The following is a 27,722-nucleotide window of genomic DNA, read 5'->3' as shown; positions in this document are numbered from 1 at the left end:
GCCGCCACATAAATATAGTATATAACACAAAAGGATTTGAGCTAGGCAGGTCTTCCACAAGCCCAGCAACAAAACCACACAGGAAGCATTTGTGAAAAACAACAAAGTAGAGGGAATACTGAAGATAAATAATAACAAGGTTTTTTCTTGCCTACTTTCAGGTTACATAAGGATATTCAGCTACCTTGGTATTTCTGTACTTTCGTTCCCTTGCACACAATTCAGAGGATGTGGTTTACAAGTTTAGCATATTATTAGTGTCCATTTTCCTACCAGTGCTATCTCTCCTAATCCAAGCTGGGCACGTCCCAAAGTCTGCCAGGCATCCCAGGAACGTGGGTTTCTCTGGACAGCCATTTCTGCTGCATGAACTGCTGGGAACATTTCATGTAAAGACATCAGGACCTATGACAGAAAAATAAGAGGAATAAAAATAAGCAAAATTGAAAACATATTTAAGATTTCTGGGATCACCTAGGCAACCACCATTCTTTCAATAACTGAGGACAGGTTCATCTCACTTAGCTTTGTCTAGTTTAAAAGTTTGTTGTTTAGTCTCAGATAGTCACCCAGACCCATTCCATAGCCCATGGAGAGAAACAGGAGTGTTAGAGGATGATTCATCTGAACGATTTAAGCACCTCTATTAGAAGCAGGTTAATTGCTTCTGACAACGTCCCTCCCTCTGCCTTCCTCCCTACAAAACCCAGTCTGTAAAAGCGTAACAAAATACACTGGAGGACAAACACATTGAGAATTAAACACAATAAATAAGCAAGCATTGTTGAAAAACTCCTGGGTTGTATTTTTTCTTTTTAATAGGAGACTAGAATCTACCAACCACAGTTGCAGTGCGCATGATATAATTATGGAAACAATCCCTGTAATTCAGCATGGAAACAGCCCTTAACAACGTCTGTTGTATTTGGAGAGTAAGTATTCTGCAATACCAAAGCCTAACTTAGACATGAAGTCACCTACATTTAAAAAAAAAAAAAAGAAGTGGTTTCCGGATGTGGAAATCTCTTTTACTCAGCAGTACAGGTTAGTGTCAGCCCGTTACCATAATATTCTACTCCTTGCATTGAATCTCCATAACTAAGCCTATAAATCATAGTTAACGATACATAACATGGCTCAAAGCTTGCTGAATTTTTCCAAGACCACCATGAGATTGGCACATTACCTGAAGACCTGCATCACTCTGAGATCATTATTTCAGACACCCACATGCTATGGTGATAGATACCAGTATAAGAAACATATGACAACTGCATTCCTACAGTATGATGAGAATGTCAACCACAAGAGTAAGACTCATGTGTGGGCAACCACTTTCATCCCAAGTGACCCGCAAGCATGATGAATAATATTAGAACATATTAGGACTACTGCTGAAGTGCAAAAAGCATTTATTTAACCTTACTGTTCTATGATATATTAAATAGATTAATACAAGTGTGGACTAGAGGAGGATTCAAACGCAATAGTCTGGAGTATTTACTTTAATTAACATAAAGTACTTGCACAGCACTGGGGTCAGTACAGTAAAACAAAAAAATAGTTTTACTACAGAAAATAATCCTATACCCAAAGCACATAGGAAGCATACCGTCCAATAGACCCTTTGGATTCATACTCCTGCTGTTTTAATAAGACTACATTCTTCTAAAGACTAGTCCTATGGCTTCTCTTTAATTCCATTTAATAGGCTGTACACTGGAATTCAGGAGTACCTAAAAATTCTTAAAAAACAAGCCACAGCTGTATGTCATGTCATTTTCCTTCTTTTCCTCAACAGTTCTCAATGACTGTGCTTTGCAAGAAAAGTTTGTAATGAATACTATGTGTTTTTCCAAAACCTTCAGTTCAACTGCATTTTTGTGTGCAGTTTCTCTTACCTGCAGCATATCTGTGAATTGAATCAAACTTACTAGTGGATAGGTACACATCCTACCAAGATTAAGTGATTCTGCATCTATTAGCTAGCTTTTACATTAATCTCTTGATGTGTTTGTTCTCATAAGACAAATCCAAGTATACGCTCACCTGAACATTTTTATGTATCCCAGGTATTCAGTATTTCTTACAAGTAATTTCTACTGCAACATACTTCCAAAACATCTACCTAAGCATTTAAGAAATATTTTGTAGTTTTTAATGAATTTTATTGCCTTGTTTACTGAATTGTGATATCACTAATAAAAGACTATTATTTCACTTTAATCTATTTATGACTGTTGTGTATAGTAATTTAGACAGCTGCTTTAAAAATACTCTTCCAGATCATGGTGATAATTACTGTGCTCCTAGTAATTACGGCATCAGTTTCTCAAAGCACACTGAAACAAATACAAATTTGAATGTATATGCATTTTGTTCAGCAGAGGTGTTTTTTTCAGTTATTAATAAAATGATTCAGCTATACTTGTCTGTCATTATATTTTCCTACACTTTTGTTTTCAGGTGAAGAGATCATAAAAATGAACATACAATGAATGACAGACCTGAATGCCTGCAGCCCTGCCTTGTGTTACTCTACCTGGGAAATGATTATCACTTTAATAAAATATTCTGCATGCTAGGTACCACTGCTACTTGAAAACTGAAGCAGCAGACATTCAGTTATTCTACATTTGGAAAGTCATGATGAAAAAGAAATTTTAAAAACCTACAACATAAAGCTTTCTTCTGCACAGATCTGACAAGAGGTGCTCAGTCCTTTTACTGGGGCAGGCCACCATGGCCAAGACAAAGCCAGACAGTAACCATGCGTGCTGTAGCCCCCTTTGTCATACAATGTGCCTGTCACATGCTCAATATGCAGCCACATCAAGCAGCAAGTTGCTGTAAATATACGCAACACCCAATAACACAGCCTAGAGTGGTTTCATTCTCATAATCATACTTCTAATTCCATAGATAGCATTTCATGCACATGTGCAACAAAACACATGCACAACATATACAATATACACCTCAGTATTTATACTTACTTGAATAATATAATAATCCTAAATTCTGCACGACAATACAACAAGATGTGAGGCTTATTTTCAAGGATGCAACTACTCTGAAATACTACTTTCATTGCATTTCAGATCTTCTTGCATAACTCATCGCTAGTTTAAACATACCTAGAACTGAACTTCTTGCCTTCTTCCCAAATCATCTTTCTATTACCTGTAGTGCTGTCATTACAATGATAGGATAGTTTTTAATTTTCCTTTACATAAATTTAGTCTACATTTATGCCTTGTTTAACAGAAGGTTATATCTGCAAAACTCTTTCCATTGTCTTCATTATGTTCCCTTTGTGGCTGGTTTCCTTGATCCCTACATATCACACCATAATGGACCAAAGTCCATTTGACTTAATAAAAAATTAAACACTCAGTGAATGTCTTTTCCAAAGTCTTGCTCCCACTTTCTACTGTATACAATTTGATTTACTCCTCTCATTTTAAGAATCTATATTATCTGTTTCCTTTTTTTACCTCTTTCTGAATAAGTTACTCTTATTTTTTTTGCGCCAACAAGGCAACAGCATAATGATCTATTTTTCTGCTTTTCACAAAGATACCCCGAGGTCTTCTTTCATTTCAGCCCATATGCTTGAAATACTTGAGGTCATCAGAAAACTATTATCTTTTCATTCATATGTGTGACTGAAACATGAGTCTGGAAGCCAGTAGCAGTCCCTACACCCAGCTTCAACAGAATGCTTGCCACTACTCTTACCTTTGCTAAATTTTATCTCATTGACACAGTCATTTATATTCTTAAAGTTTGTTTACACTTAGACATTCAACTTCAGTAACTGTTTTGAAATAGTTGTTCTGTAGAAAATAGGATAAACAGAACACACCCTCATGGGCTCCCTCCAAAATAAGCCAGTTCTTTGATTTTGCTGATTTCCTTTCCAAAGAGTAAAGTGAAGTCCTCTGTGTGGGGAATGTTTCTTGTTGGGAGCTCTATTGTACTTAATACAACAAACTCTTGATACTCTCTTAATCTTTTATGGACTACTTCAGTGCAATTGACTCTAAACTGCAAGCAATCATCAGCCTGCATACAATTACATTACTTAATCAGTGACTATGCAATCTCTTTTGATGCAAGTTAGAGTTACACCGATTTCAATGTGGTTTTGGTGGGGCTTTTTTTTGACAGCAGAGATAATTGTCACCCTCTGCTAGTTACTTCCTGCAAAACATTCAGACTACTAGTAAAAACAGGAATAAACAAGCATTATTCTAAAAAGGTCACAAACCATTAAAATAAGGTAGAGTACTCAGACGTAATATTTGTTTTTTAAACAGATGTTTACTTTTTAGAGAAACTAATTCATTTGCATTAGGGTATTTTTCAACAAGCAAACAACATGATGCTTCACAGAGGAACTATGTATCACTGAAAACTCCAATTAAACCTCTCTTCCTCAATGTCTTAGCATCAAATTGGAGTATGAAGACATTAAGCTTTTACTTACCAAAATTATGCTGGGGAAAACCTCCATAAAAGAGACAATCCTCTAGCAAAATAGGTCTTTAATCTATTTTGAAGCAAGCTATGACAGAAAAGGGCTATTTTGCCAGAATCACCTAAACTAAAGATGAGGATGCGTGTGTTTGTTTATTAACATCTTTTTAAGAGCTGACACACTAAAATTCTACTCCTTTCCTGTTGCTTTCAAATTAATTTCTCAGATGAATTTTCTTTCACAAACTTCATTAGCAGAATGGCACTCAAGTTTCACAGTTAAGTAATCTCATTGCATATTTATTTTGCAATTATAGTGCTAACATTTATTAGAAAACACTCTTAAAATGAATCAATTAGAAAAAAATCTTATAAAACAGAAAAAAATCTCAAGACTCTCATACACATATATATTAAAAATGACTAGGGGGAAATGCCATATAAAGATGTTCAGTAGGTGGATTTTCAGAACTTACTTTATTCTAACACAGACTTACCATTATCACCGCATTAAAACAAAGAATATCCACATCACTACAATGACTTAGTTTAATAGATCTTGCTTTTAAAAAAATAAAAAGAGACAGATTAGAGGAACTGGAAGAACTCAGTGGCAAAAAAAAAAAAACCCAAAAAACAAAAAACAATTAAACATAGCAACTCTCACCGGAAGACTGACCAAGTATTAAAAATCCAGGCAGTAGAATGACCCATCCTGTCCTACCCACAGTATTTGGAAGTGTTATGAATCTGAGTAAGTCCTGGTTTTAGATGAGCTCACTGGCTTGAAGCTGAATCACTATATATAGATACATTCCAAGTCCAGTGAAACTGACCCAATTCCTTCTTCCATCCAGAAACCCATTTCAAAACACTGATGAAAAAAAATCTTCCTGCCCATAAGTAGTTTACATTTATCCATGCTGTAAAGCAAGTACTGTTGCACCACACTGCAATGTTTTTTGCTATGTAACTTTCTGGAGTTTACATCGATGTTTTGATGGCAAACTCTTCTCACTACATCCCAGTTAAAAACAAAAATAAAAATAATAATTTGTTATAACCTAAACTTGGGATTGTGAGTCTGGTCATGTCTTAGGAACCTTATCATTTCTTAAGCAGGAAGAGGGATGGGTGGAAGTTGATATTATTTATTCACTGAGTACAAGATTAAGAGAACCTTTATACGAGGGGAAGTGGAATGATTTGAATATGAGTATGATGCGTTTAAAAAATTTATTTAAACCTATTTTTAAAAATAGGCTTTAAAAAGTCTATTTTAAAAAAAAAAAAAAAAAAAAAAAGAGACATACATTTGAATTCCCAGTCCTGTTCAGTTAATGCAAATTGAGGATGCAGGTTTGTAGAGCAACTAGATCCTCAGACAGCTGATGACAAACATCCAAATAGCTTATTAAATGGAGATAAACCTTACTGATTGTTTACATTTGTATTTACTTGTTTCTAAAAATACCGATAAACAATTGTATTGTTTGCTTTAGGAATCCTGTCATAGTTGCACAGTGTGTTTGACAATGTTACCTGAGATCTTAGGTGGAAGTATCACCAGATGAGCGACATGAATCAGGTACATTCTCAGGAGTGGTGTAAAATAGCAGACTGTATGATTCCCAAGAGAGTTTGTTATATATATCATAATAATGTAATAAGTCCTTTGATATCTCTCATCCCCCAAGAAAGAGTCCCATGTGGTCTAGCACATGAACATTCAAACCCAAATTCAAACTATTTCTCAAAGCCTGTTCCTCCATCTTTGTAATTCAAACCAGCAATAAATCCAGTTAATGTTTAAGAACTTAGCCCACAATGAATTTCAAGCAGTCTTAATGACTATATTGATATAGGTAGTCTTCATACACTCTCTGAATATATTTATAATACTACTTATCTAATACTAGAATCAACACCAGGCTGTTGGGTGTTTTGGTTTTTTTAAAAAGATTTTCCTTTTTTAAACAAAAATATCGAAAATAACTTCTTGCACAAACAGTTATTTGCAACTCATTGTTCTTGCAACAGGAAAACAGTTTAGGCTGTTAATGGAATATGAGTATATACACTGAAAGATCTTACATGCAAAGAACAGTTTAAGTATACCTCTAACCTCTCCACACACCATAATAATCTGTTTTTAAATGGATCAAGGAGTAGCTGAGAGCAATGGAAAAAAATCTCATCAACTTTTATGGGTTTTTGAAGCAGTTGAGCAATTTCACAACTGCCATATGTTTTTCTGGAAGCACACTTACTGCAAGTGTCATTGATAATAGAGAACTTTAAACACTATTTCCGCTCTTCAGAAATACAGAAAGACACTTGTCCTACATCTGTTAAAATACAGATCTTTAAGAACTTACCATAAATATTTACAGATTCCTACTGTGTTATTAGCATATTTATCTGAGCTGCATATTAAACAGAGTATTTAAAATGTTAAGTTTGCTGTGAGAAAGGAAATACTAATAAACTGGGAAGCTGCTATATAACCCAACATAAGATTATCTTAATAAATGTAACAGGATACACAGGTATTTCGAGCCCATGCAAAACACTCATCCAATGTTAATTCTCAAATGAAATTATTTCATTAGGATACTTTTCCTCTCTGAAAGAAAATTAGTATGACCGTAAAGAATCTCTGCATATTGCACAAAGTCATTCTCAACGTGAATCACCTCCTCTAGTATGTGACTCACATACCAAGACAGGCAGATTTCAATAGGCCAAATGCTGGTCAAGCCCTTGCTGAAGCTGGTCTACAGTTCTTCCAAATCTGGAGCTACGAAAACTTTCTCATTTAGCTACACAATAATAGCTACAGTATTTGTGCTGGTATGCTGGGTTGGAATAACAGAGTCAGAACAAAGACAGTACGATTTAAATATCAACCACAATATTTTTGGAATGAATTATATATTCCTATTTTGGCAAAAATGAATTTTTACAGCTCACATTAGTGCCTTTAGAGGTAGAAAGGTATCGTATTACACCTTATACTAATGAACTTCCAGTAAGCCTAAGTCATACCGCAAAAAACATCTGTAATAATTATCTGCATGTACTAAAGAGATGCTACCCATTTAAACATTGAGGTTTGTTAAAATGATTCACGAGATAATTTTATAAATGCATATTTTGAACATAAACTTTTCATGTGCTCTCACAGTATAACAGAAGTGTCATGCCATATCAGAAAATAAAATCAAAGAGAAACAGTGCAACTGCCCAGCGCTGCTCTCCTCTTCAGTAAAGGAAGCAAAGGCATGGTGGAAGAGGCCTGGGTTCCTTTATCCCTTCAGCTTCCATTACTCTCCAGTGGTTTCATTAGACTGGCAAAGACATTTTACAAGACAAATCAGGATCACAGAGCTAGTTTCCCAGCTCCTCCTCATCAGCAGGAAAGTTGTATGCCTCAGTCCTCCAACTCACCTTTGCCATTTAGCTCAATTATGGGGACTAGGGTGCAAAGTAAGCAACTACCCCTCACTATTAGGTATTGCAGCTGGAGCACCAATTGAAGGATGTTGTAGTAAGCATCTATTCGCAAAAGTCACTGCATCATAGTTCAGATCCTGGTAAACTAACATAATTCCCTGTTCTCCTGTTATTTCCATTGTGAAAAGATTTAATTTTGACACGATTTCAATTAAATAGAGTACTTTTGGAGAGCTAACTTAATTCCTGCATCCACAAGACCATAATAAAGAACTGTTACAAGAGAGCTATTCACTAATTTGTCCCACAGAACGTAACTGTCCTTTTTGACACCCTTCTCTTTAAGTCAAAAAAGATAAATTCTTATTGCAAAATAAATGTTACTTCAAAAACACATGGTGTTAAGGAGCCAGCATCAGAGCACATGAACCATCTCCTTCCAACCTAGAAGAAATCTTACTAGGTGGTCTGTTTCATTCAAAGCAGATTTAAATCTTTAAACTGTAGTAAAAAAAGAAAGTTATAGGACTGATGCCATTTTTCACATCTTAACAGAATTTGTTACTAGCAGACTTAAAAATTAAATGCACAAATGAACAGCTATATAAGTTAACACCCTTTACAACAATGTGGAAAGCTGCTAATTAAAACAGAATTGTATCATTCTGTCTCTTCCAATAGTGCATAATCAAGATTCAGAACTCCTTGGCACATAGGTCTGCAGATGCTAAAAGTTTACACAAGAACAGAAAGCAATGAGACAAATTTGTTGAAGTAAAATCTTTCAAGCACTTCTAAACACAGAGATGACCCATGGCCAAAGCTTGCTGGGTGCTGGGAAAAGTATCTTGGAGGAAGTACTACTACATGCTTGTACCATTTGTATGATTCTTCCCCGGCCATTCACTGTTACAAGCTGTCAGGATACTAGGCTAGACAGATCTTTCATTTAAGCTAGCACTGATGTAAAGGCATCCAAATACAAGCAAGTATTCAATGGAGATTTACGTGTTTAAGATGTTCTCTTATCACAGAACCCTAGAAGTATGTAGTAGTCAAGCACCTAAATCATACAGGAGACCTGTAAATGCTAATATGCTATCTAAACAACATATAGAGCCAATCCCGTGTGCGCCCAAGTTAAGCAAACTACCACTGCAGAATTTCCATAAGGTTTGAGCACCATGCACAATTTTTTTTTCCCCAAAAGATACGTGCCTCCTGTTTTAGAAGTTATGAAGACATAATTGACTACAAATATTGCTTGGTAAGAAGGTGGGGAGGACTTATGCCCACTTTTCAGCATGATAGAGGATATAGAATGAGAGAAATACACTAGAAAAATTCAACTATTTAAAGTAACAAAAATTACTGCATCTTATTACCAACACCATTCAAATTAACAAACCAAGTCAGAAATCAACATTTCATATACACCCCTCCCCAAGATTTTCATATCACAGTCTATCTGGGTCCCTTATATACATACGATAAGTTGACAAAGCAATCCAAAATACACTTCTCCCAAAATAATTCAGGAAGAAAAACCTTTAAAGCCATAAAGTATTTCTCAAACCAGATGCAGAATCAAGTAAGATCTAAACCTTCTTCAGCTATATAAAATGAAAGCCTCTGTCAGCATTACTGTATTGAAATGAGTTTATGATTATCCAGTTAATGATTTTGCAGAATCAAACTTTCTTCACCTCACAGAAAACGTGACTGTGAAGAGGAGATGTGACAGCATCCAGTAAAAAAAAAGAGCAGTCACCACACCTTGGAAAATAGCCAGCTTTGCTTCTTGGGTTTTGTTGGGGGTTTTTTGAGGGTTTGTTGGTTTTGTTTTGTGGGAGTTGTTTTTTTCGGGGGGAAGTTGTTTTGTTTTCTATACAAGAAAAGAATTACAATAACAACACAGATTTTAAAACGGAACAATATAGCAAGCTTCCTAGAAGCTACATAACACATTCACAGAAGTACCATGATTTTACTTCACCTTTTCCTTTCTCCTAATTTTAAACAACGTATTTTTCATCCATATTTTGAGTAACTACCTTCCTAAAAATAATTTTTGCCATTCTAATCTGTCCAGTTGGTTGAAAGAAGCCATACATTTCTTGTTCTCATCCTCAATCCAAATTAAAATAATTTTTGCAGACAAGCATTTTTATTTAATACGGAAAAAAAATATGTTGTTTGTACCTTTGCATACAGATGGAAACAAAAGCTTCCCAATCTGAACAAAATAATAGATCCTGGCACTTTTGCCACCTAAACCATGCAAAGATGCACTGAAATTACAAGCTGATTTTGTAACTTTAGTGAGGTATTGATGGCTGCAAGCCATCTTCCTCAAAACAGCTTTAAAATAATGGCTTAGGTGAATTGACATCATAAGTATATTCTGTTTAATGTTCTTTTCCGAAACTAATTCATCTATGTAATACTTAATATAAAAACAGACTGGAGCATATCTTTTGCATACAGTACCCCTGTTCAATGTTCATAGTATTAAGCCAACTCTTTAGAAAGAGCAGGCAGATTTTTAATGGTCAAATTTGCTAATCTATCACAGTAAGGTTCTCCCTGCTCCTTCCAGTACAATTTTTAAGTATTTCAGTTGCTTCTTCCACATTGTAACATCCTAATTCATGTCTTACAAAGATGTTGTTTATTGTGATTGGCTGGGATAACAGTATTATTTTAATTCCTGTTAAAAGATACCCTGGTGGGTTGGGAAAGATGAAAAACCTAAACTGTGCTGTAGTTTATGCATACAACAACTACACAATGTTGCACAGTGTCTGTTCATACGCACAATGTTTTATTTTTTAATTTCTAAACTAATACAGAATTGTCATGCTTTACCTGCGATTTCATCTCATAAAGCGTAGCATCATCTGGAGTTAATTGAAGTGCTTCATCCCACTTGTGAATAGCTTCTCGATACCTGTAGTTAAAACAATATTAGTTTCACTATATTTAAAGATATTAGATATTTCTATTTATATCCTGACATGGTCCTAAGTAAAGTGCCATGGCATCTCATTAGTATTAATGATTCTTCTAACCACTTCCACATAAGACATGCCAAACACTTTCAGAACTGGCTGTTTGTTCTTCTGACCAAATGGATGCTAAATACTATTGTACAATTGGCCTCAAGAGAATTTACAAGTCAACGTAAGAAACCTATGGCAATGCAATGACTTAAAACTAGAAACCTTGAACTAAGTCCAGTTCCCCTCGTTGTCAAAATCATCCTTAGTCAGGCATAAAGAAATATAATATGAACAAAACATGCCTTGTTACAGTATTCAAAATTTCTTTTCAGGCCTAAAAAGGCTAAAACATAGGAGTTGCCCTACTGCATTTCTGCAGTAAAAGATACCAAAGACATCTGAGTGCCTTTGGTATGTAACTAGAAGGAAGTTGATAGTAAACAGCTATCCTGAAATCACTCAACTTTAGGACGGTATAAAGTAGCTTCATAATATGTTGCCCTTCCCTGGAAAACTGAAGAAAACAGAAGAGTTGACCAAAACAAAACAAAAAAGGTCTTTCGTCTTGAACAAAAAGGTAAAACTTGGACAAATGCCTACTGGTGTTTTGAACTGTATCGAAGAATAATAAAGTGGAATTACAGGGGTGCAGTCTTTCAGCCCTAAAGGTGGCCTCAGATTATTGAGTCTGTGGCACGCCACAAATTCTCTGAAACTGTTTCAAAATCCACCTTTGTTACAGAACTGCATAGGAACTCCTATATTTATATTCATTTCACTGCAAAGGTATGAGAACAGTGTGTATAATAGATACACACTGCAATTTTAATACAGTGTAGATAAAACTGAAGTAATTTTCACACACACTTCATAATAAACAGTTTTTATCTTTCCCTACTCCCCATACTTTCTTCTCTTTCTCTTCCCCATTTCTCAGTCCTCCAGCTTGTATTATGCCTCCATGTTTTCCAGAGCAGTCCCATGAAGACTTCAGAAAGTTCTGAAGCGATTGGGAGTAGAAGAATAGATTAGAAAAGCAATGCAACTGAAGTCAAACTCTCATTATGATTCAGGTATTATTAGCTTGTAAATGACACTGGTAAGTATGTTTAGCACTCAAACATCAAAGGATGTTTTAATATATTTTCACACTCCCTCAACATTTACCCACTATCTGTGCATTTTTCTTGTAGTTCATTCCCCATGGGCAGGTGTTAACACCAAAGGAAACATCACCACATTTTCTACATATGTCAGCAGAAGCCTTAAGCTGTCGTTTAGTTCGCAAGAACTACTTTTTTGAGTAGATTATAGTTTTGTTCAAGACCTAGCACAGACATAGCACAATAAAAATCTACATGACTAAGGTAAATCCTCAGCTCAGTTAGGCAGCGTCCTGGCCACGCAGTGAGGTGCAATATTGTGAGTGTAGCAAAGAAGTTTAGAAACAAACTATTTTGGAAAACAGAGCAAGCACAGTAACAACATCAGTGAACAGAAACTAAAGAACAACACTTGCATTCTGGAAACAGAAAGATTTAAGATAAAAGTTGCATTTCAAGAATTTCCATTTTTACTTCTATGGAGGGGACATCATTGCTCAAAGTGTCAATCTGAATGGGACAAAAAGTCATAGCAAGAACACGCCACCTCTGAAGGGAGCACCAAATGTAGGCAAATATTCCCCCAAATCCTATTGGGTTTTGCTGCCAATTTGTCAACAGTCTTCCAATGGAATAAAGATGGGCAAGGTAAAAAAAAGAGGTTGTCCATTCACAGAAATGATATGCTATGTGTGTTCTGTGTATGAACTGTAAGTTACTCAACTCCATCTGTGAGTCTCAGAAAGCATGATCCAAGAGAACTGACAACAGAATGCTGGAGTCGCTTCGCAGGACTGACAACAGAGCAGAAGAGGGCTGGAGAAGGAAAATCAGTCTGCAGATACATGCTGAACCACCTGCTGAAAAGACTGATTGCTGACTACCAGTTTACAGTGTGAACATATCCACACTGCTATGAAACATTGATCTTTGCAGTGTATGTATTTCCTTAAAAAGAAAGTCTGATAAAACATGGCTCTTCTATTCTTTTACAAATTCTCAGGAAAAAACATGTGTCCAAGGTTGTTCCAGGAAGAACTAAAGACGCTGTTCTTATTAAAAGAAACTGAGCCACGTTCCTTGCTCCAATACTGCAAACTTAAGAAAAAAATCCTTTCTATAAAGACAGTCTTTTAATCAAAGAATTTTCTACCTCATTCTTTTGAAGGAAAAGATTATATAGTGTATTAAATACCAAATGCCCTCCTGAAAAACTAGCCTGGGAATATAAGATACAGTTGTAAAGTCAGTGTTCCAGTAAATCTTTTAAGAAAACCGTAAACCTTGGCTGAAATAAGAAGTAAGCTAGCAGACGGGTACCATTGTAAAGGAAATCATCAAAAAATAGATAATTTTACTGTCTCTCAGTATCTTTTTGAGCTGAACTGTACAGGACCTTCATCATTATAAGGAGGAAGAAGTAATTTTGAAAATAAAAACTTCAATATAAATATGATATCTGCTTTGGGTTTAATTAACACACATTTAATGAGCATTCCATTTGCTAATCCCATTTCTTTTCTCAACAAGTAAATAAACACACACACAGTTGAGTGACTAGCTGGCTGCAAGTGCATATGCATCAGCTGAGCTGCAAAAACTACCATGGCATAGCTCACAAAAGAGAAGTAACAAATTTTAGCTTAATGCTGTTCCACTGATGTGCACCTGAACTTCCTCCCATAAGCCAAACATGAGCCAACAATGTGCGCTCACAGCCCAGAATGTCAGCCACACCCTGGGCTACATCAAAAGCAGCGTGGCCAGCAGGTCGAGGGAGGTGATTCTCCCCATCCACTCCACTCTGGTGAGACCCCACCTGCAGTGCTGCGTCCAGCTCTGGGGCCCTGAGCACAGGAAGGACAGGGGCCTGTTGGAGCGGGTCCAGAGGAGGCCACAAAAATGATCCAAGGGCTGGAGCCCCTCTGCTGTGAGGACAGGCTGAGAGAGTTGGGGCTGTTCAGCCTGGAGAAGAGAAAGCTGCGGGGAAACCTTATTGTGGCCTTTCAGTACTTAAAGGGGGACTATAGGAAAGATGAGGACAGTCTCTTAAGCAAGGCCTGCTGTGACAGGACAAGGGCCAATGGTCTTAAATTAAAGGAGGGTAGATTTAGACTGGATATAAGGAAAAAACTTTTTACTATGAGAGTGGTGAGACACTGGAACAGGTTGCCCAGAGAGGCGGTAGATGCCCCATTGCTAGAAACATTCAAGGTCAGGCAGGATGGGACCCTGAGCGGCCTGATCTAAGTAAAGATGTCCCTGCTCACTGCAGGGGGGCTGGACTAGGTTCGTCCTTTCCAACGTAAACCATTCTATGATTCTATAAGCCTGGTACAGAAAGTGAGCACACATGTTCAGAACACATTCTAAGGCACAGCTGATGCACAGTAACATGCATTTGAATCTTGTATCCCTTCAGAAAAAAGGATATGAAACCTAGTACTTCAAATATTAAAATAACTTGTATCAAAAACACCACCTCAGAAACAAGAATGAGACTCAAAAATTGCAGATCCAACCACCGGTGATGCTACAAACCTTCTTCAGAAGAGACCTACCTCAGCTCTGGTGAGACCACATCTGGAGTGCTGGTCCAATTCTGGACTCGCTCCAGTATGACAGACACATGGACATACTGGAGTGAGTCCAGCAAGGGGCCACAAAGAAGATTAAGGGATTGAAGGATCTGTCATACAAGGAGAGGCTGAGATACAGGACTATGCAGACTGGAGAAGGGAGAGCTCAAGGGGGGATCTTACTAAAGTGTAAAAATACCCAATTTTTAACGGGGGAGGGAGTAAAGATGATGGAACCAGATTCTTCTCATTCGTGCCCAGTGACAGTACAAGAAGCAATACACACAAACTGAAGCACAGGAAATTCTGTTTAAACACAGTTCCATCTGTTTAAACATATCTCCAAAACCCAACTGGACAATGTCCTGAGCAATTTGCTCTAGTTGACCTTGCTTTGAGCGGAAGCTGGAGTAGATTATCTCCTAGGGTTCCTCAGGTTTATATGATACTAAGGCATCAGCAATCTCAGTGATACATGTTTTATGATGAAATATGATTATCTCTTGGCTAAGTTAAAACAAATTTTAAGCAAAAGACAATCTTACAACAAACAGACCCATTAATTTTTAGATGTCTGGTATTACTATAAAAACTTATCTAATAGAGCAGTAAGGAAGTCACAGAATATTGCTAATGGGCACATCTTGATTTTAGAGAATATCACATTAGTATTTCCAGCACATGTAGAAACCGTAATCTGTATATATATTGTAACTAAGCATCTAAACTCCAGAAATATAAAGCATTTTTAAGAAAAGATTATCATATTTTGAAGCATTGAGTTACTATTTAAGAGTGTTGAGATACAGCATACTTAATCTACCCACAGTGATTTCAGTAAAGTAGTATACCTCACTCCAAAAAATTACACAATTATTACCAGAACTTAATTATTATAATTTTCTCTTCTTTATTGCAATGCCATAAAAAGGAATAAATTATTGAGAACTGGATAAATCTGGGATGGCTTCAGTGTAGAAGATTTCGTGGATCTTGCCAATTTTTATTTAACAGCACATGAAATCCCATAGACCCGCTAAAGTACTAAAACTTGTCTCTTCAGACGTGCTACTGACCATCTGGGAGCTATAGAGACTTGGCACATTTTACTACAGCTTGCTGAACTTTTGAAACAAACATCTCATGCTTACACTTCACTTTTTCAACACCACTTCTGGGAAAACAGGATCTCTTGAACTCTTAAACAAAATCACTACAACAAATTCATATTTCCATAAAAAATACTTAATTGGAGGCTTCTGGGTAAAAAAAAATACTAAGCCCTGTTCAAGTTACACAGCGATCAGTTTTTGAATCATACATATACATATATGTACACACACATATACACATTATATATATAAAATGCTAAAACCCGTCACTGCAGATCATGCAGGATATAGAGTCCTGGAGTTTTACTTCAACTGGCTTGCCACAGTTGACGCTTCAGGAACAGACTGAGAAAGGCTATGCTCACAGTGACACTGAAAATATCTGAAGATATACTGAAGAGATGAGATGGTATCATATTCAGTCAAAATGAGACAGGCTTGCAGGAGAGAGCCAGATCACAGGACTAGTGTCAGGAGAAGGAAGGAGGCAACCTAACTCCTGGGAATTCGTAGCGACTTGGAGGGACACTCCTATTATCTGATGTTACAGGAGGGTGAGATAAAATACAGACAGAGCTAAGGGAGGGAAGAGGAAAACAACATTTTAAAAAGAATATGGCTAATTGTCAAACACTCGTATCATAGAGGATGAATGTGAATGGTCTGTGGCCACCAGAAACACCAGCTAGAACAATTTCAGTCTAGTGTAGGGTCAAATTCAGACTTTGGGGAAGCTAGAGAAAAAGAACACTAGTCATTAATTATATAGAGTACATAAAAAGGAAAAAGAAATGGAAAGCAAAGCAGAAGTTGATTACAGGAAGAGACTTCTCTTTTGAAGCTGGGAGATGATGCAGGGCTAGACTGTGAGAGAAAAGATTCAAAGAACAGGTGCAGGACAAAACTAAAAATAATACAGGAAAATGAACGTAACATGGCTTTTTTTGTCTTTAACGACTTCAGAGTCCTGCAACCCAGCTAGGTTTTTACAGTAAAAAAACTTCCTCTGGTGTGGCTGGGGAGGGATGTGTATGGGATTTTAGAGAAGCACCTGGAGAAGAACAGTGTGCAGAATAGGTGAAAATAAATTGTTTGCTTAAGAGCGCACAGAAAATTCTTGTCCATAGTTAGTGCCATACAGCATGTTTAACCTCACTGGTAACCTTCACAAGACTGGTAGGTCTTTGAACACACGAAGTATAATAACAAATGTTCTTTTGAAGTCTTAGCAACTCTACAATTTTTATTTTTTTTTAATTGCAGACAATTCTGACTCTACTGATGAATCTTCATTACTGCAGCTCAAAAGCATAGTTATTTTATGGTAAATAAAGTGCCATATGTTACTTCTGATTATGGAGGGAGAAAGTTAAAACCAACTGCTTTACTGTCTACTGAAACTTCCAATAAAACATTTTAATTTAACAGAGTGATCTAGGAATGGCCACACTGATGACCACAGGTAAAGAGGTACATGACAATTCTTCATTGGCACGTGACCATATACATGTTCTTGCCCCACAGTGAACGAGAGAAAAACACAAACAAACATGCTGTGGCTGCCTTTCAAGTAGGTAAACTATACTGCTTTTACCATGGGCTAAAACAGCATGCACGTACTATTCTTGCACATATTAGACCCCTCAATATCAGGTCATTGATAACTGGACATTAGTAGTGTATATAGTGAAAATCAGTCAGATTTATACAGCAGAATCTTTTCCTACACAGAAAATACAAGGTTCTGATACAAGTAAATCATTTGAATATAGCACAAAATTAAATAGCTACACAAATATTTCAGACGCTTATCTCACTTAAGAACTCCCATAGAGGAACAGATGGAAAATGCCCTTTCACCGCATGCCAAAAGAAGTTACCACCTATCACCATGCTAAACTACAAAATCAAGTTTTTAATGTAAGTTCCACTCAATGTTTTCCTATTTTTATTTCAGCCACATGTGTAAATATGGACACTTTTTAACATTGCATCTAACAGGCAAATAAAGAGTTTTGAAACTACCTTTGTCAAAGAAAAGGCATGAAAACCAACATGGGAGAATGATCTCATAACTAATACCCAGAAGTGAAAGCCATAAAATCAGGATTCTGGTACTGTCTCTGACAGCAACACTCTCTCTCATATCGTAATAACATTTAAATTCCTCACATACAGTATGAAAAAGTAATCTTATAAAAAATCACTCACTATTACTTTACAGTTATTTTATTGACACCCAGGAATGGAACATACTGCAGTGAATAATTTTTATGACAAATGACAGAGGAGTTAATGCGGTAGAGTACTAGATAATGATGGGGAGTGAATAGTGCCTACACTTGGCAGTCTGCCAGAAGATGTCTTTCAAAAATACATTTTATATTGAATTGTGAGCTGAGGGCCCTGCTGCCTTTGACTTATTTTATACCCTTCTTTACAACCCAGTGAATCACTGATTCATGGTCCACCCCACTCAGTTACTGCACTTATCTGTAAGGAGACAAGAAAATTTGCAACACAAACGCAACACCTCCAGCTGCCAATCAATTCTCTGGCTAACTGAATGACCACCACCACTTTTGTTCCTGTGCCTTGTATACTGGCACTATCGGTATGTGCAATTTCAGGGCTTTGTCCTCAAGGAGGGCTCTGGCAAGTGAGTATGTGCAAATGCTTGTGTTTACTCTTCAAACATGAAAAAATTCCTTCAGCTCTGACTAATATAGAATTATACAGTTGATTGACAAGTACTGGTTAAAGCATGACCAAAGTACATATTTTTCTTTTAAAAAAATATTCATATTCAGGAAAAACCCAAATAAGTTGCATACTACTAAACAAAACCTCAGTTTAAAATGCCAATTACATGCAAAATTCTAGAAACTGGGTGCTCTACAGTTTTAGTTCTGGCCTTGCTACAGAACCTCCCTGGACTTGGCAGTGTTACTTCATAATTTTTCCCTGAAAATATGGACTTGCTATCAAACTTATTTGATATAAGACAGAGGAATTTACTTACCTGCAATAAGATTACATCATGAAGACTGTCAGAAGCTCAAATAAATACACTGCTAATCACAAAGACTTCCTTATCTTTGCAAATGATCCTACAAAAATGCTTAGAAGAGTCAAAATAACCAATTCTATTTGAAAAGTTCAGTCTAATTTTAATTATTTGTGGTAGTATTGAGAATTTTATAGTGTAATTTTAAAGTGAGAATGGTTAATAGCACAAGTTCTCTCTACAAGCTGTTAAATTATACACCAGGGTATTATTCAGAGTGGAAGAACAGAACTGGAAGAGTTTATTATGCTTCCTTCAGTTAAGTGGTGGTTTTGCTGGTTTAGTTTTGTCATGAAATCTGCAAGACCCTGCTGTATCTGACTGCATACCTGATTAACTATAGAAATATTATCATATAGACTGCAGTGGAAATATTCAGGTTTTTACCATGTAAAAGTTAAAAACTACAGTATGGATAAATGTTTGACCTTAAGGAAGAGTCAAAAGAAATAAGCTATTTCTACCTGTATTCTACTAACATGAAACTGTCAAGTAATTACAAAACAGAACATAAAGAGGTGTGTAAAAATGCACTGCAGAAGATCTAGATCCATCAGACGGTGAGCAATATTTGAGACCTTCTTTACAGACAGGCAAACTTTTTACCTGCATTTCTCTCCAGTATCTATAGTTGCAAGTTATATAACATACTTGTTTGTCTTAAACACATAGTAGAACAATCATTTTTCTATTTAAAAAGGCAGTGCTAACAACAGAGTTGTTGATACAGAGGAAATAACAGTTGTATTCACATATACTGTAAGTCAATTAGAGAAATTGTCAAGACCTTCCACACTGAGAAACATTCTCGGACAGAACTTAGTATGTAGTACAACTACTGCATTCATTTAAAAGCGTTAAAAAGAACAAATACTAATTAGATACATATAACAAAAAAATCCATTTTCAAATGCTTTCATGTTCAACATTAGCGTCAGATAAGACGACAACTGGCAAAAAAAAGAAAACACCTAGGAAATCCTCTACAGGGTGTAGAAACTGCTTTGCAATCGTCTACCAACATGTGGAGTACTTTGTTAAATCCCAGCCCTGCCATTCAATGTAACATAATTAAAATCAGGTAATGACTCTCATCTTATGGGTGAGAGCTCTGTAGGAGGCCAAAATAAAGAGTGACAAATAGAAGCAGAACTGAAGTTTGCACATGGAAATTCAAAAAAAAGAACAGCAACCTGCCATTTTATTATTTAAGCAGTAAGAACAGACCATAGTAACCTTACAAGCCTTGAAAGAGAAGCAATTGTATAATTTCAGTAAAATCAATTCACTATTTAGTATCCTAAACAAAGGCTTCAAATTAATATAAACCAATTATCAGATATTGCAATAGTTATAATAGCTTAAGTATACATAGAGAAGTAAGCTATTTTTATTGCTGAAATGAAATTCTACATACAAAGATTTGGTTCCTCAAAATAGTTTCAGCAGTAGTTCCTCTGAAAGCAGTAGGAAGAAAAATGTAGAAGAAAAACTGTTATGCTGCATTTGAAGCAATTTTAAGGTCATATTCCAGTCCGGAGAATTATTTGTTCAGATAGCCTTTAGAAACATACTAGCAGAGTTAGAATGATGGGTACCATCTGTTTTCTTCTTAGTTGAGTAGGCATTTAATCCTTTTAACCTTTCAATTATTTGTCAACAGATGGCTAACAGCCCTGCCCCTCTTACCTCATGTTATGATCCTACCGGTTCTCAGAAATCCACCACAGAAACTAGGGCAAGACGTCAAAAGCTGTCAACAGCACCAAAAAGAAGCACCAAAAAAAATTCCTAGATTTAGATCCCAGCATTTCTCTCTTTCTCAAAACGACTTATTGCGAAAATATGATGCTCAAGGGTAGGGTATAAACAGGGCAAAACATTTTGGGAGAGATGATACATACAAAGCAATAGTCTGCTCACATTCTATCCTGAGCAGTTCATTTCATCTAGTTGACATGCGCTTGTTATCTGTACTAAATAATGTAATTCCCCTTCATTTTCTTTCCCTCGATTACTTCTGGCCTCCTTAAAATGTTTGCTGATGTCGACATCACAGAGTAACAATGACAGAATTTACATAGAAAAGCCGAGAGAAAGAGATAAGACAGAGGAAATGTGTAATTCTCTATGGCAGTTTGAGACTTAAAGGGAAATTTGAATTCATTTTTCATGAAAGTACCAATAAGTAATGTAGGCAGGTACCCTATAAACCTCCCCACATAGCTTAAATGATTAGAAGGTATTGATGTAAAAAGACTATAAAGTACCAGTACAAATAATAGTCAGCAAAAACCATTAAGTCTCCTGAAATAAGTGAAATACAGATGTGCAATGAAGAGTACGATCTCCCTAAAAGGACATAATATACACATATACAGATTATGTAGAGACTGGATGTCACCATCCAGAACTCAAGGAATGTATCAGACACTTCTAAATCCCAAGACGACTAACATGCAAATCATAAACATGAAAGTGGCAAGAGGAGTGGGAACTCTCACTACCACCACTGCAGAGACGAGGAGTGGTGAGCCTGAGTCTCACCAAGCAAAAATGTTCTGTAAAGGGACAGCTGAGGCAAGGTCAAGTTTGTGCTCCAATTTCCATGACAGAGCTGGTTAGTCACTTACAATGCTGTTGTTTCTATTGATAAGTAACCTTACAAGAAATGTTAAGATTCAGATTGATGATTTTTGTTGGCAGTGTGATTTTGCAAACGCATAATAGTGCCTACCAAAAGAGAGTAACAGCAAAAACTTCTGGAACTATCTCCATCAATGTTTCACATAGCACAGCATGAGATACAAAATAGAACATTAAAAATTCAGAGAAGATTAATATTTCAGATGGTTTTATCTACATTAATTAATGGATAGGAATACTTAAGTCATTTAGTCCACAGTATCCTATGCTTCTGAATCCTAACTTCTAAAATTAATTCTTCCTCTTATTTTTTGACTCAAATCCTGTGCTTTGCTTAGCAGGGAACATCTACAAAGAATATATTGAGTTCTGGAAGGACTCCCTTTCCATTAAACTACCCACAGATTTACAACACACTTTCAGAAAAGTAAACACAATAACAGATTCTAGTTTGCTGCAATAATGCACACAGCTGTAATGCATCTGTGAAGTATAAGACCCCTTCTTCTGGACAAAAAAAAAAAAAAAAAAAAAAGGGAAGCAATCAAAGCTTCAAAGCTTCAGCATTGTATCTGGAGAAAGGATCCATGTCTCAATTAATTATAAAAGTATGCCCCTTAACGCATATTCCTTAAGAACTTCTCTCATTAAACATTAGGTTGATTCCACTGATTAGATAAAGATAATTAAGTCTGACTTGCAAAAGCCTCTCTCTACAACCTGCTTCCTGGATTTAACAAAAGCTACCATCCACAAACTCGAAGAGCATCAATGAATTTTCTTTAGACTGAGAAATACTCACCTTCATGGCTTTTTTTTAGTTTGCTCAATATTTAAAATTTCTCTCTGTCAATCTCAATTTATTATCCAAATGTGATGACCAAAACTAAATAACTTGGGCACCCTCACAATCAGTTCAAAAATGTTCAAAAACAATAAATTACCCAGAAATAAAAGTCAGGTTAAAGATTCCTCCCATACTTACACAATGCTCCATGTAATAGTTGTTTATACTAGTAATTTACATAAAAATTCCCCAGGTTTTATGACAGTAATTTATTCTGTAAATTAATTAGGGTGTTTTAATATTAATTATTCTAATTTTAGAACTAATTTCTTTCATTCTGGATGTCAACAACACTTTCCAGTATTGTTTGGAATTCCTTTCTCACTTTGAATTCAAAAGAAATCAGCAACAAAAATACATAATTTCTGAAACCTCATTCATTCAGTTCCACCCACAGTACAGAAGTTTGGAATTCTGCCATGTTTTTGAAAGGCAAATACAAATGTCTTAATATAAAGTTGTAGAGTCATTCTAAGTGAGTTTTCAGAAGTCACTCTGCACTCTCCTCATCTCAGTCTACTTTCTTACCCCTGCTTTTCACCAGTATAAAAGCTTTTGCTTCTTAAACCAAGTCAACAGTCTAATCCAGGTTATGACCTGTCCAAACATTTGTTTTAAAACACCTAGCAGCTCCCCAGTTTAATTCTCCATTTGGCTACACGAACACAAATAGAGCTTTATTTAGGAACTAATGACACCACTATATTGTAATGGTTTCACATGATAGCCAAACTTTAATATCTCAAGTATACGTTTCGATGTTGGAGAAGTTCACAGTCCTTACTTTACTAAACAAGACAAATGTTGTAATAGTCATGAGACTGAGTGCATTGTAAAAAAATGGCACCTTTTGCAAATAGCTTCCTGCCACCTTCATACTGAGAGCTCTACAAACGGACTTTTCAATTTGGCAGTGAGGAAAGATGGTCTAGCAAGGCCTGACTAAAACAAAATTTATTTTCTATATTGGAAAACTTTTATTTAAATCCCAACATGTGATCCTACCCCCCAGAACGCTTTATACCAACCTCTTCTTTATTAAGCCTCTTTTTAAGTCCTTTTTGAAGTATCAATAAATGTTGATCAAATTCAGATTAGTAACGCTCTTTGAAGACTGAAAGTTGAAATACTTCACTGAACTAAAATTCTATTTTAAAGCATGCAACACTTCAAATAATATGTCCAGGAAAATAAGATATGTGGGAGCATTACCAGGAAAGTTAACCTTCTGACAAACAGAAAAGTTTCATTGACAAGCTAGTTTACAGGCAATTAAAAACATCTATATCAACATCCAAATCCACTGAAGGTGGATTTATCATTATCACAAGAGCCAATTGCCAGGAAGAAAAAAGCTTGTATTAAAGCTTCCAGACAAATACAACTTCCTATAGAGAAGCCCAGGCTGCAGAGTTCCTTTCAGTAAGTTTATGCAATTTAACATATTTAACAGATGTCTTCCATTTTTAACAGTAAAACAGGAATGTGGAGCCAGCTGTATACAAGCCATTATTCATTGCCAACACCTCTTATCCAAAGAGCCTAGTTTAAAAAAAAAATCTGCAGCTATGAACTGCATTTCATCTTAACTGTCATTTCTTAATTTTTGCAGAAGACAAAAAGCTTAAGCCACAGTCTTCTACATTAGATTTCTATTACCAGCTGATAGGTCAAAGACAAAACAAAAAACATTTTTTAAGATTTGCCATTTAGTTGCTAGAACTGGTAAAACTCCAGAGACTGGCATTAACACACATCCAATACACACTAAGAATGGCAGCCTGTAAAATTATCCGTTTGAACTTGCTTCAAAATAGCAAGCTTCAGTTCTTCATGAAAACAAAATTTCTATGATTGTTTTTCATAAAGTAAGAAAAGGGGGAGGGATGCATTATCTCTGTCACTATATGGTATTAGCGTACCAGGCACCATCCAGAAGTAGAGAGGTATGGTCCTTTGTCTAAAACCTTTGATTTATGGTATTTCAACACCATATTAGAAAATTGAGTATGACATTATAAATACTGTGATTCTTCTCTTGAGGTTGGAATGGACGCTGGTCACCCAAACAATTGCAGGAAGGAAAACGTAAAATACCTATCACGTATTTCATATGTGTCACATGGTTTATCAAAGGAATTGGCAATATATGTTAACAGTTTTGTTGTGTTATGACTCTTTCTGTACCTAGCCCCTATAAAAAAGTGTACTTCAGATACACACTGCTAAAATTAGAGAAAAAACTGCTCTGTATGTAACACATTGGCACAGTCCCTTACGAGCTGAGTAATTTGTTCAAGGTCCAGTGGCTCATTCTGAAGGAGAGTAACATCTAAAAAGTGTAAAAACTGAAATGCCTGGCCTGCTGAGTGAAAACACATTCACAGACAACGACAACCATTTCAAATTAGAAATGCAATACAGTAACAATAACACATAGGCAACACTAGACAAGAATGTCACATAAATGAAAGAACTTGTCTCCACTTCCCTTGCTATTTGGCCGCTTATTCCAGCTGTCTTTTCCTGCCTATTTTCTCAAAAGCATTTGTGAACCAGATCAGAGCTAGTAATCAGAACAAGGCTATTTTGCAGCTAGTCTTCTTCTCTAGTCCAGTGACAAACTGGTAGTCTGAGTTGGCTCCCCCCAAAGTAAAACAAAACAAACACACAAAAAAATTAGACCATTGCAAAGGGGTGGAAATGAGAGGGCAGGAGAGTTGGGTCACATTGACCCTGACTGAAATCGGCTTAACAAGGTTGGAACTGCAACCTTGGACTAGATACCTGAGTCGTAAACAACCAAAGCTAAGTAGCATGTATACCAGCCCATGCTTTCAATTACCTTGGCCCTGATACAATCTAACAATTGTCTACAAAATGACTAAATAGTCATCTCCCATGTAAATAAATGAACAAAACAAAAAGCAGTAGAGAAAGTCAAGATCCACAATAAATTAAACTCTTACTAATTTGATAACCACATGTTAGTGTACAAGACCCTACAAGTGATCTTTCTTGTGGTAGTACATAATGTTGTGAAGTCAACTCTTAAACAATTAGCAGTCCTGCTCTTGATTTTCCCCACCTGCTATTTGAACCAACCTTTCAAAAGACCTGACTGAACAAGACACTGTTCCTGAAGAGTTTTTATTCTGAGCCTTTACTGCCAAGGATCCTTTCCAGTTTAAGGAAACTTTCATGATATGGCCTAATATATGGAGGAAACCATTTAGAGTACTAGAAAACAAGTTGACATACGTATAGAAACAAAGATCTTTGTAACAAAATAGACTGCTGCATCCTACTTCTTTAGCAAACTCCTGAAACAAATCCTGAAATAATCCCAGGCAGGTTTGTCCACGGCCACCCTGTTCAAGAAGGCAAAAGCACCACAAAACAGCCCTGGTGCATGTATAATGTATCTATAAGGTTAACAGTGAGCAACCTGAACGTCCAACTTGCAATTTAAGTTCTTAAGTGAGCTGAATTATATTGAAACCTCTTTCTCCTTACATTGTGAGGAGACTGTGAGCAAATATAGATTCATGTCTTGACTGACTCCACTAAGTGCCTAAAGTTATACAGACGTCAATTAAATTATGGTTTTTTACTTATGGAAATTACAAATATTTTTTATATATGTATATGATTCCACAGTCTACAGTTGTTCCATGAACATTCCTTTCTGCTTCTATTTACAAATACATACCTACATAAATATGCAAAAATTCAAATACAGATGGATACTACAATGTCACAATTCAGTATCCTCAAGTAACAATAACCTTTACAAAAAGATACTCTCAAAATTATTCAAACTCTGTACACAGTTTAACTGATCTACAATTCTTGCACACACACACTTAGAAAAATCTGCACTAAATTAGTAACAATAATAGTTACTAAGTTAGTAACAATATCAAAACTACACTCCTGCTTTGCCAAATAATAACCAGTTGTTGGAAAATAATGTTTGCCAGAACAAAAGGAAAATAGCTAAATTAATTATAAATTGCAATTTAAACAAAAGGAACCATTTAAAATGAGCATTCTGCAAAGAACTTCCTCCTCAATGAGAGAAGACAACTAGATGCATCACTAGGAAGCACTCTACTGCACTCTACGTCAATAAAACAATAGAGTGTGAAGAGCTGTCCCCGAAGAATAACCGTGAGCAGGTTGAAAGCTTATGGGTAAGAGAGACCGAGGCAACAAAGGGAACCTCATGGTGGGTGACTACTACAGGCCGCCTGATCAAGGGGAGCTTACTGATGATGGCTTCTTCCAACTCCAGGAGAGTTTGCACTCGCAGGCTCTCCTCCTACTGGAGGACTCACATCAGAGTGTACCGCTCTGATGAACAAGAATGGTAACCTAGTATCAACAGACAAGAAGGCTGAGGTACTCAACTTTTTTACCTCAGTCTTCACTGGTAACCTCTCTCCTCACCCCTCCTGAGTCAATGGACCACAAGATGGGGACCAGGGAGATAAAGCACCTCCCACTGTGAGGGAAGATCAGATTCATGCCCACCTGAGGAAACTGAACATACACAAGTCTATGGGACCTGACGAGATACATCCCAGAGTCCTGAGAGAAGTGGCTGCTGTAGTTGCCAAACCACTCTTCATGGTATTTGAAAATTCATGGCAGTCAGGTGAAGTCCCTGGGGACTGGAAATAAGAAATATTGCATCCAGTTTTACAAAGGGTGGAAAGGAGGACCTGGGAACTACTGACCTGTCAGCCTCCCCACTGTGCCTGGGAAGATCATGGAACAGATCCTCCTAGAAGCTATGCTAAGGCACACAGAGCACAGGGAGGTGATCCGAGACCTAGTGGCCTTCTATGATGGAGTGACTACATCAGTGGACAGGGGAAGAGCTACAGATGTCATCTCTCTGGACTTCCCTAAGGCCTTTGACATGGTCCCCCACAACATCCTTGTCTCTAAATTAGAGACACATGGATCTGATGGGCGGACTGTTTGGTGGATGAGGAATTGGCTGGATAGTCACGTCCAGAGAGTAGTGGTCAATGGCTCAATGTCCAGGTGGAGACTGGTGATGAGTGGTGTCCCCCAGGGGTCCATACTGGGACCCGAGCTCTTTAACATTTTCATCAGTGACATAGACAGTGGATCATGTCTACCCTCAGCAAGTTTGCCAATGACATCAAGCTGAGTGGTGCAGTTGACATGCCAGAAGGACGGGATGTCATTCAAAGAGACCCGGGCAAGCTCAAGAAGTGGGCCTGTGAGAACCTCATCAGGTTCAACAAGGCCAAGTGCAACATCCTGCAGCTGGGTCGGGGCAAACCCTGGTGTGAATGCAGGCTGGGGGATGATGGGATTGAGAGCAGCCCTGCAGAGAAGGAGTTGGGTACTAGTAGATGAAAAGCTGGACATGAGCTGGTAATGTCCATTT

The 27,722-nt window shown here is 36.7% G+C and overlaps 1 protein-coding gene across 2 annotated transcripts in view; it reads right to left on the bottom strand.

The window, feature by feature from the left end:
• Nucleotides 1-27,722, bottom strand: part of TTC33 (tetratricopeptide repeat domain 33) — a 217,261-nt gene that overhangs the window by 172,983 nt on the left and 16,556 nt on the right. For both annotated transcript variants that reach the window (XR_012657923.1, XM_075078457.1), the window contains exons 3-4: nt 10,807-10,888; nt 274-405 (exon numbers count right to left, since the gene is read on the bottom strand). Coding sequence is in view for 1 of the 2 variants with exons in the window: in XM_075078457.1 (XP_074934558.1) it covers nt 274-405; nt 10,807-10,888 (214 nt within the window). In the remaining variant the exon portion in view is untranslated. The remainder of the gene's footprint in view (nt 1-273; nt 406-10,806; nt 10,889-27,722) is intronic.

Source organism: Phalacrocorax aristotelis, chromosome Z (assembly GCF_949628215.1).
Source record: "Phalacrocorax aristotelis chromosome Z, bGulAri2.1, whole genome shotgun sequence".
NCBI classification, from domain to species: domain Eukaryota; kingdom Metazoa; phylum Chordata; class Aves; order Suliformes; family Phalacrocoracidae; genus Phalacrocorax; species Phalacrocorax aristotelis.
The sequence above is the reverse complement of the archived record's forward strand: the minus strand, read 5'-3'. Positions and strand labels throughout refer to the sequence as shown.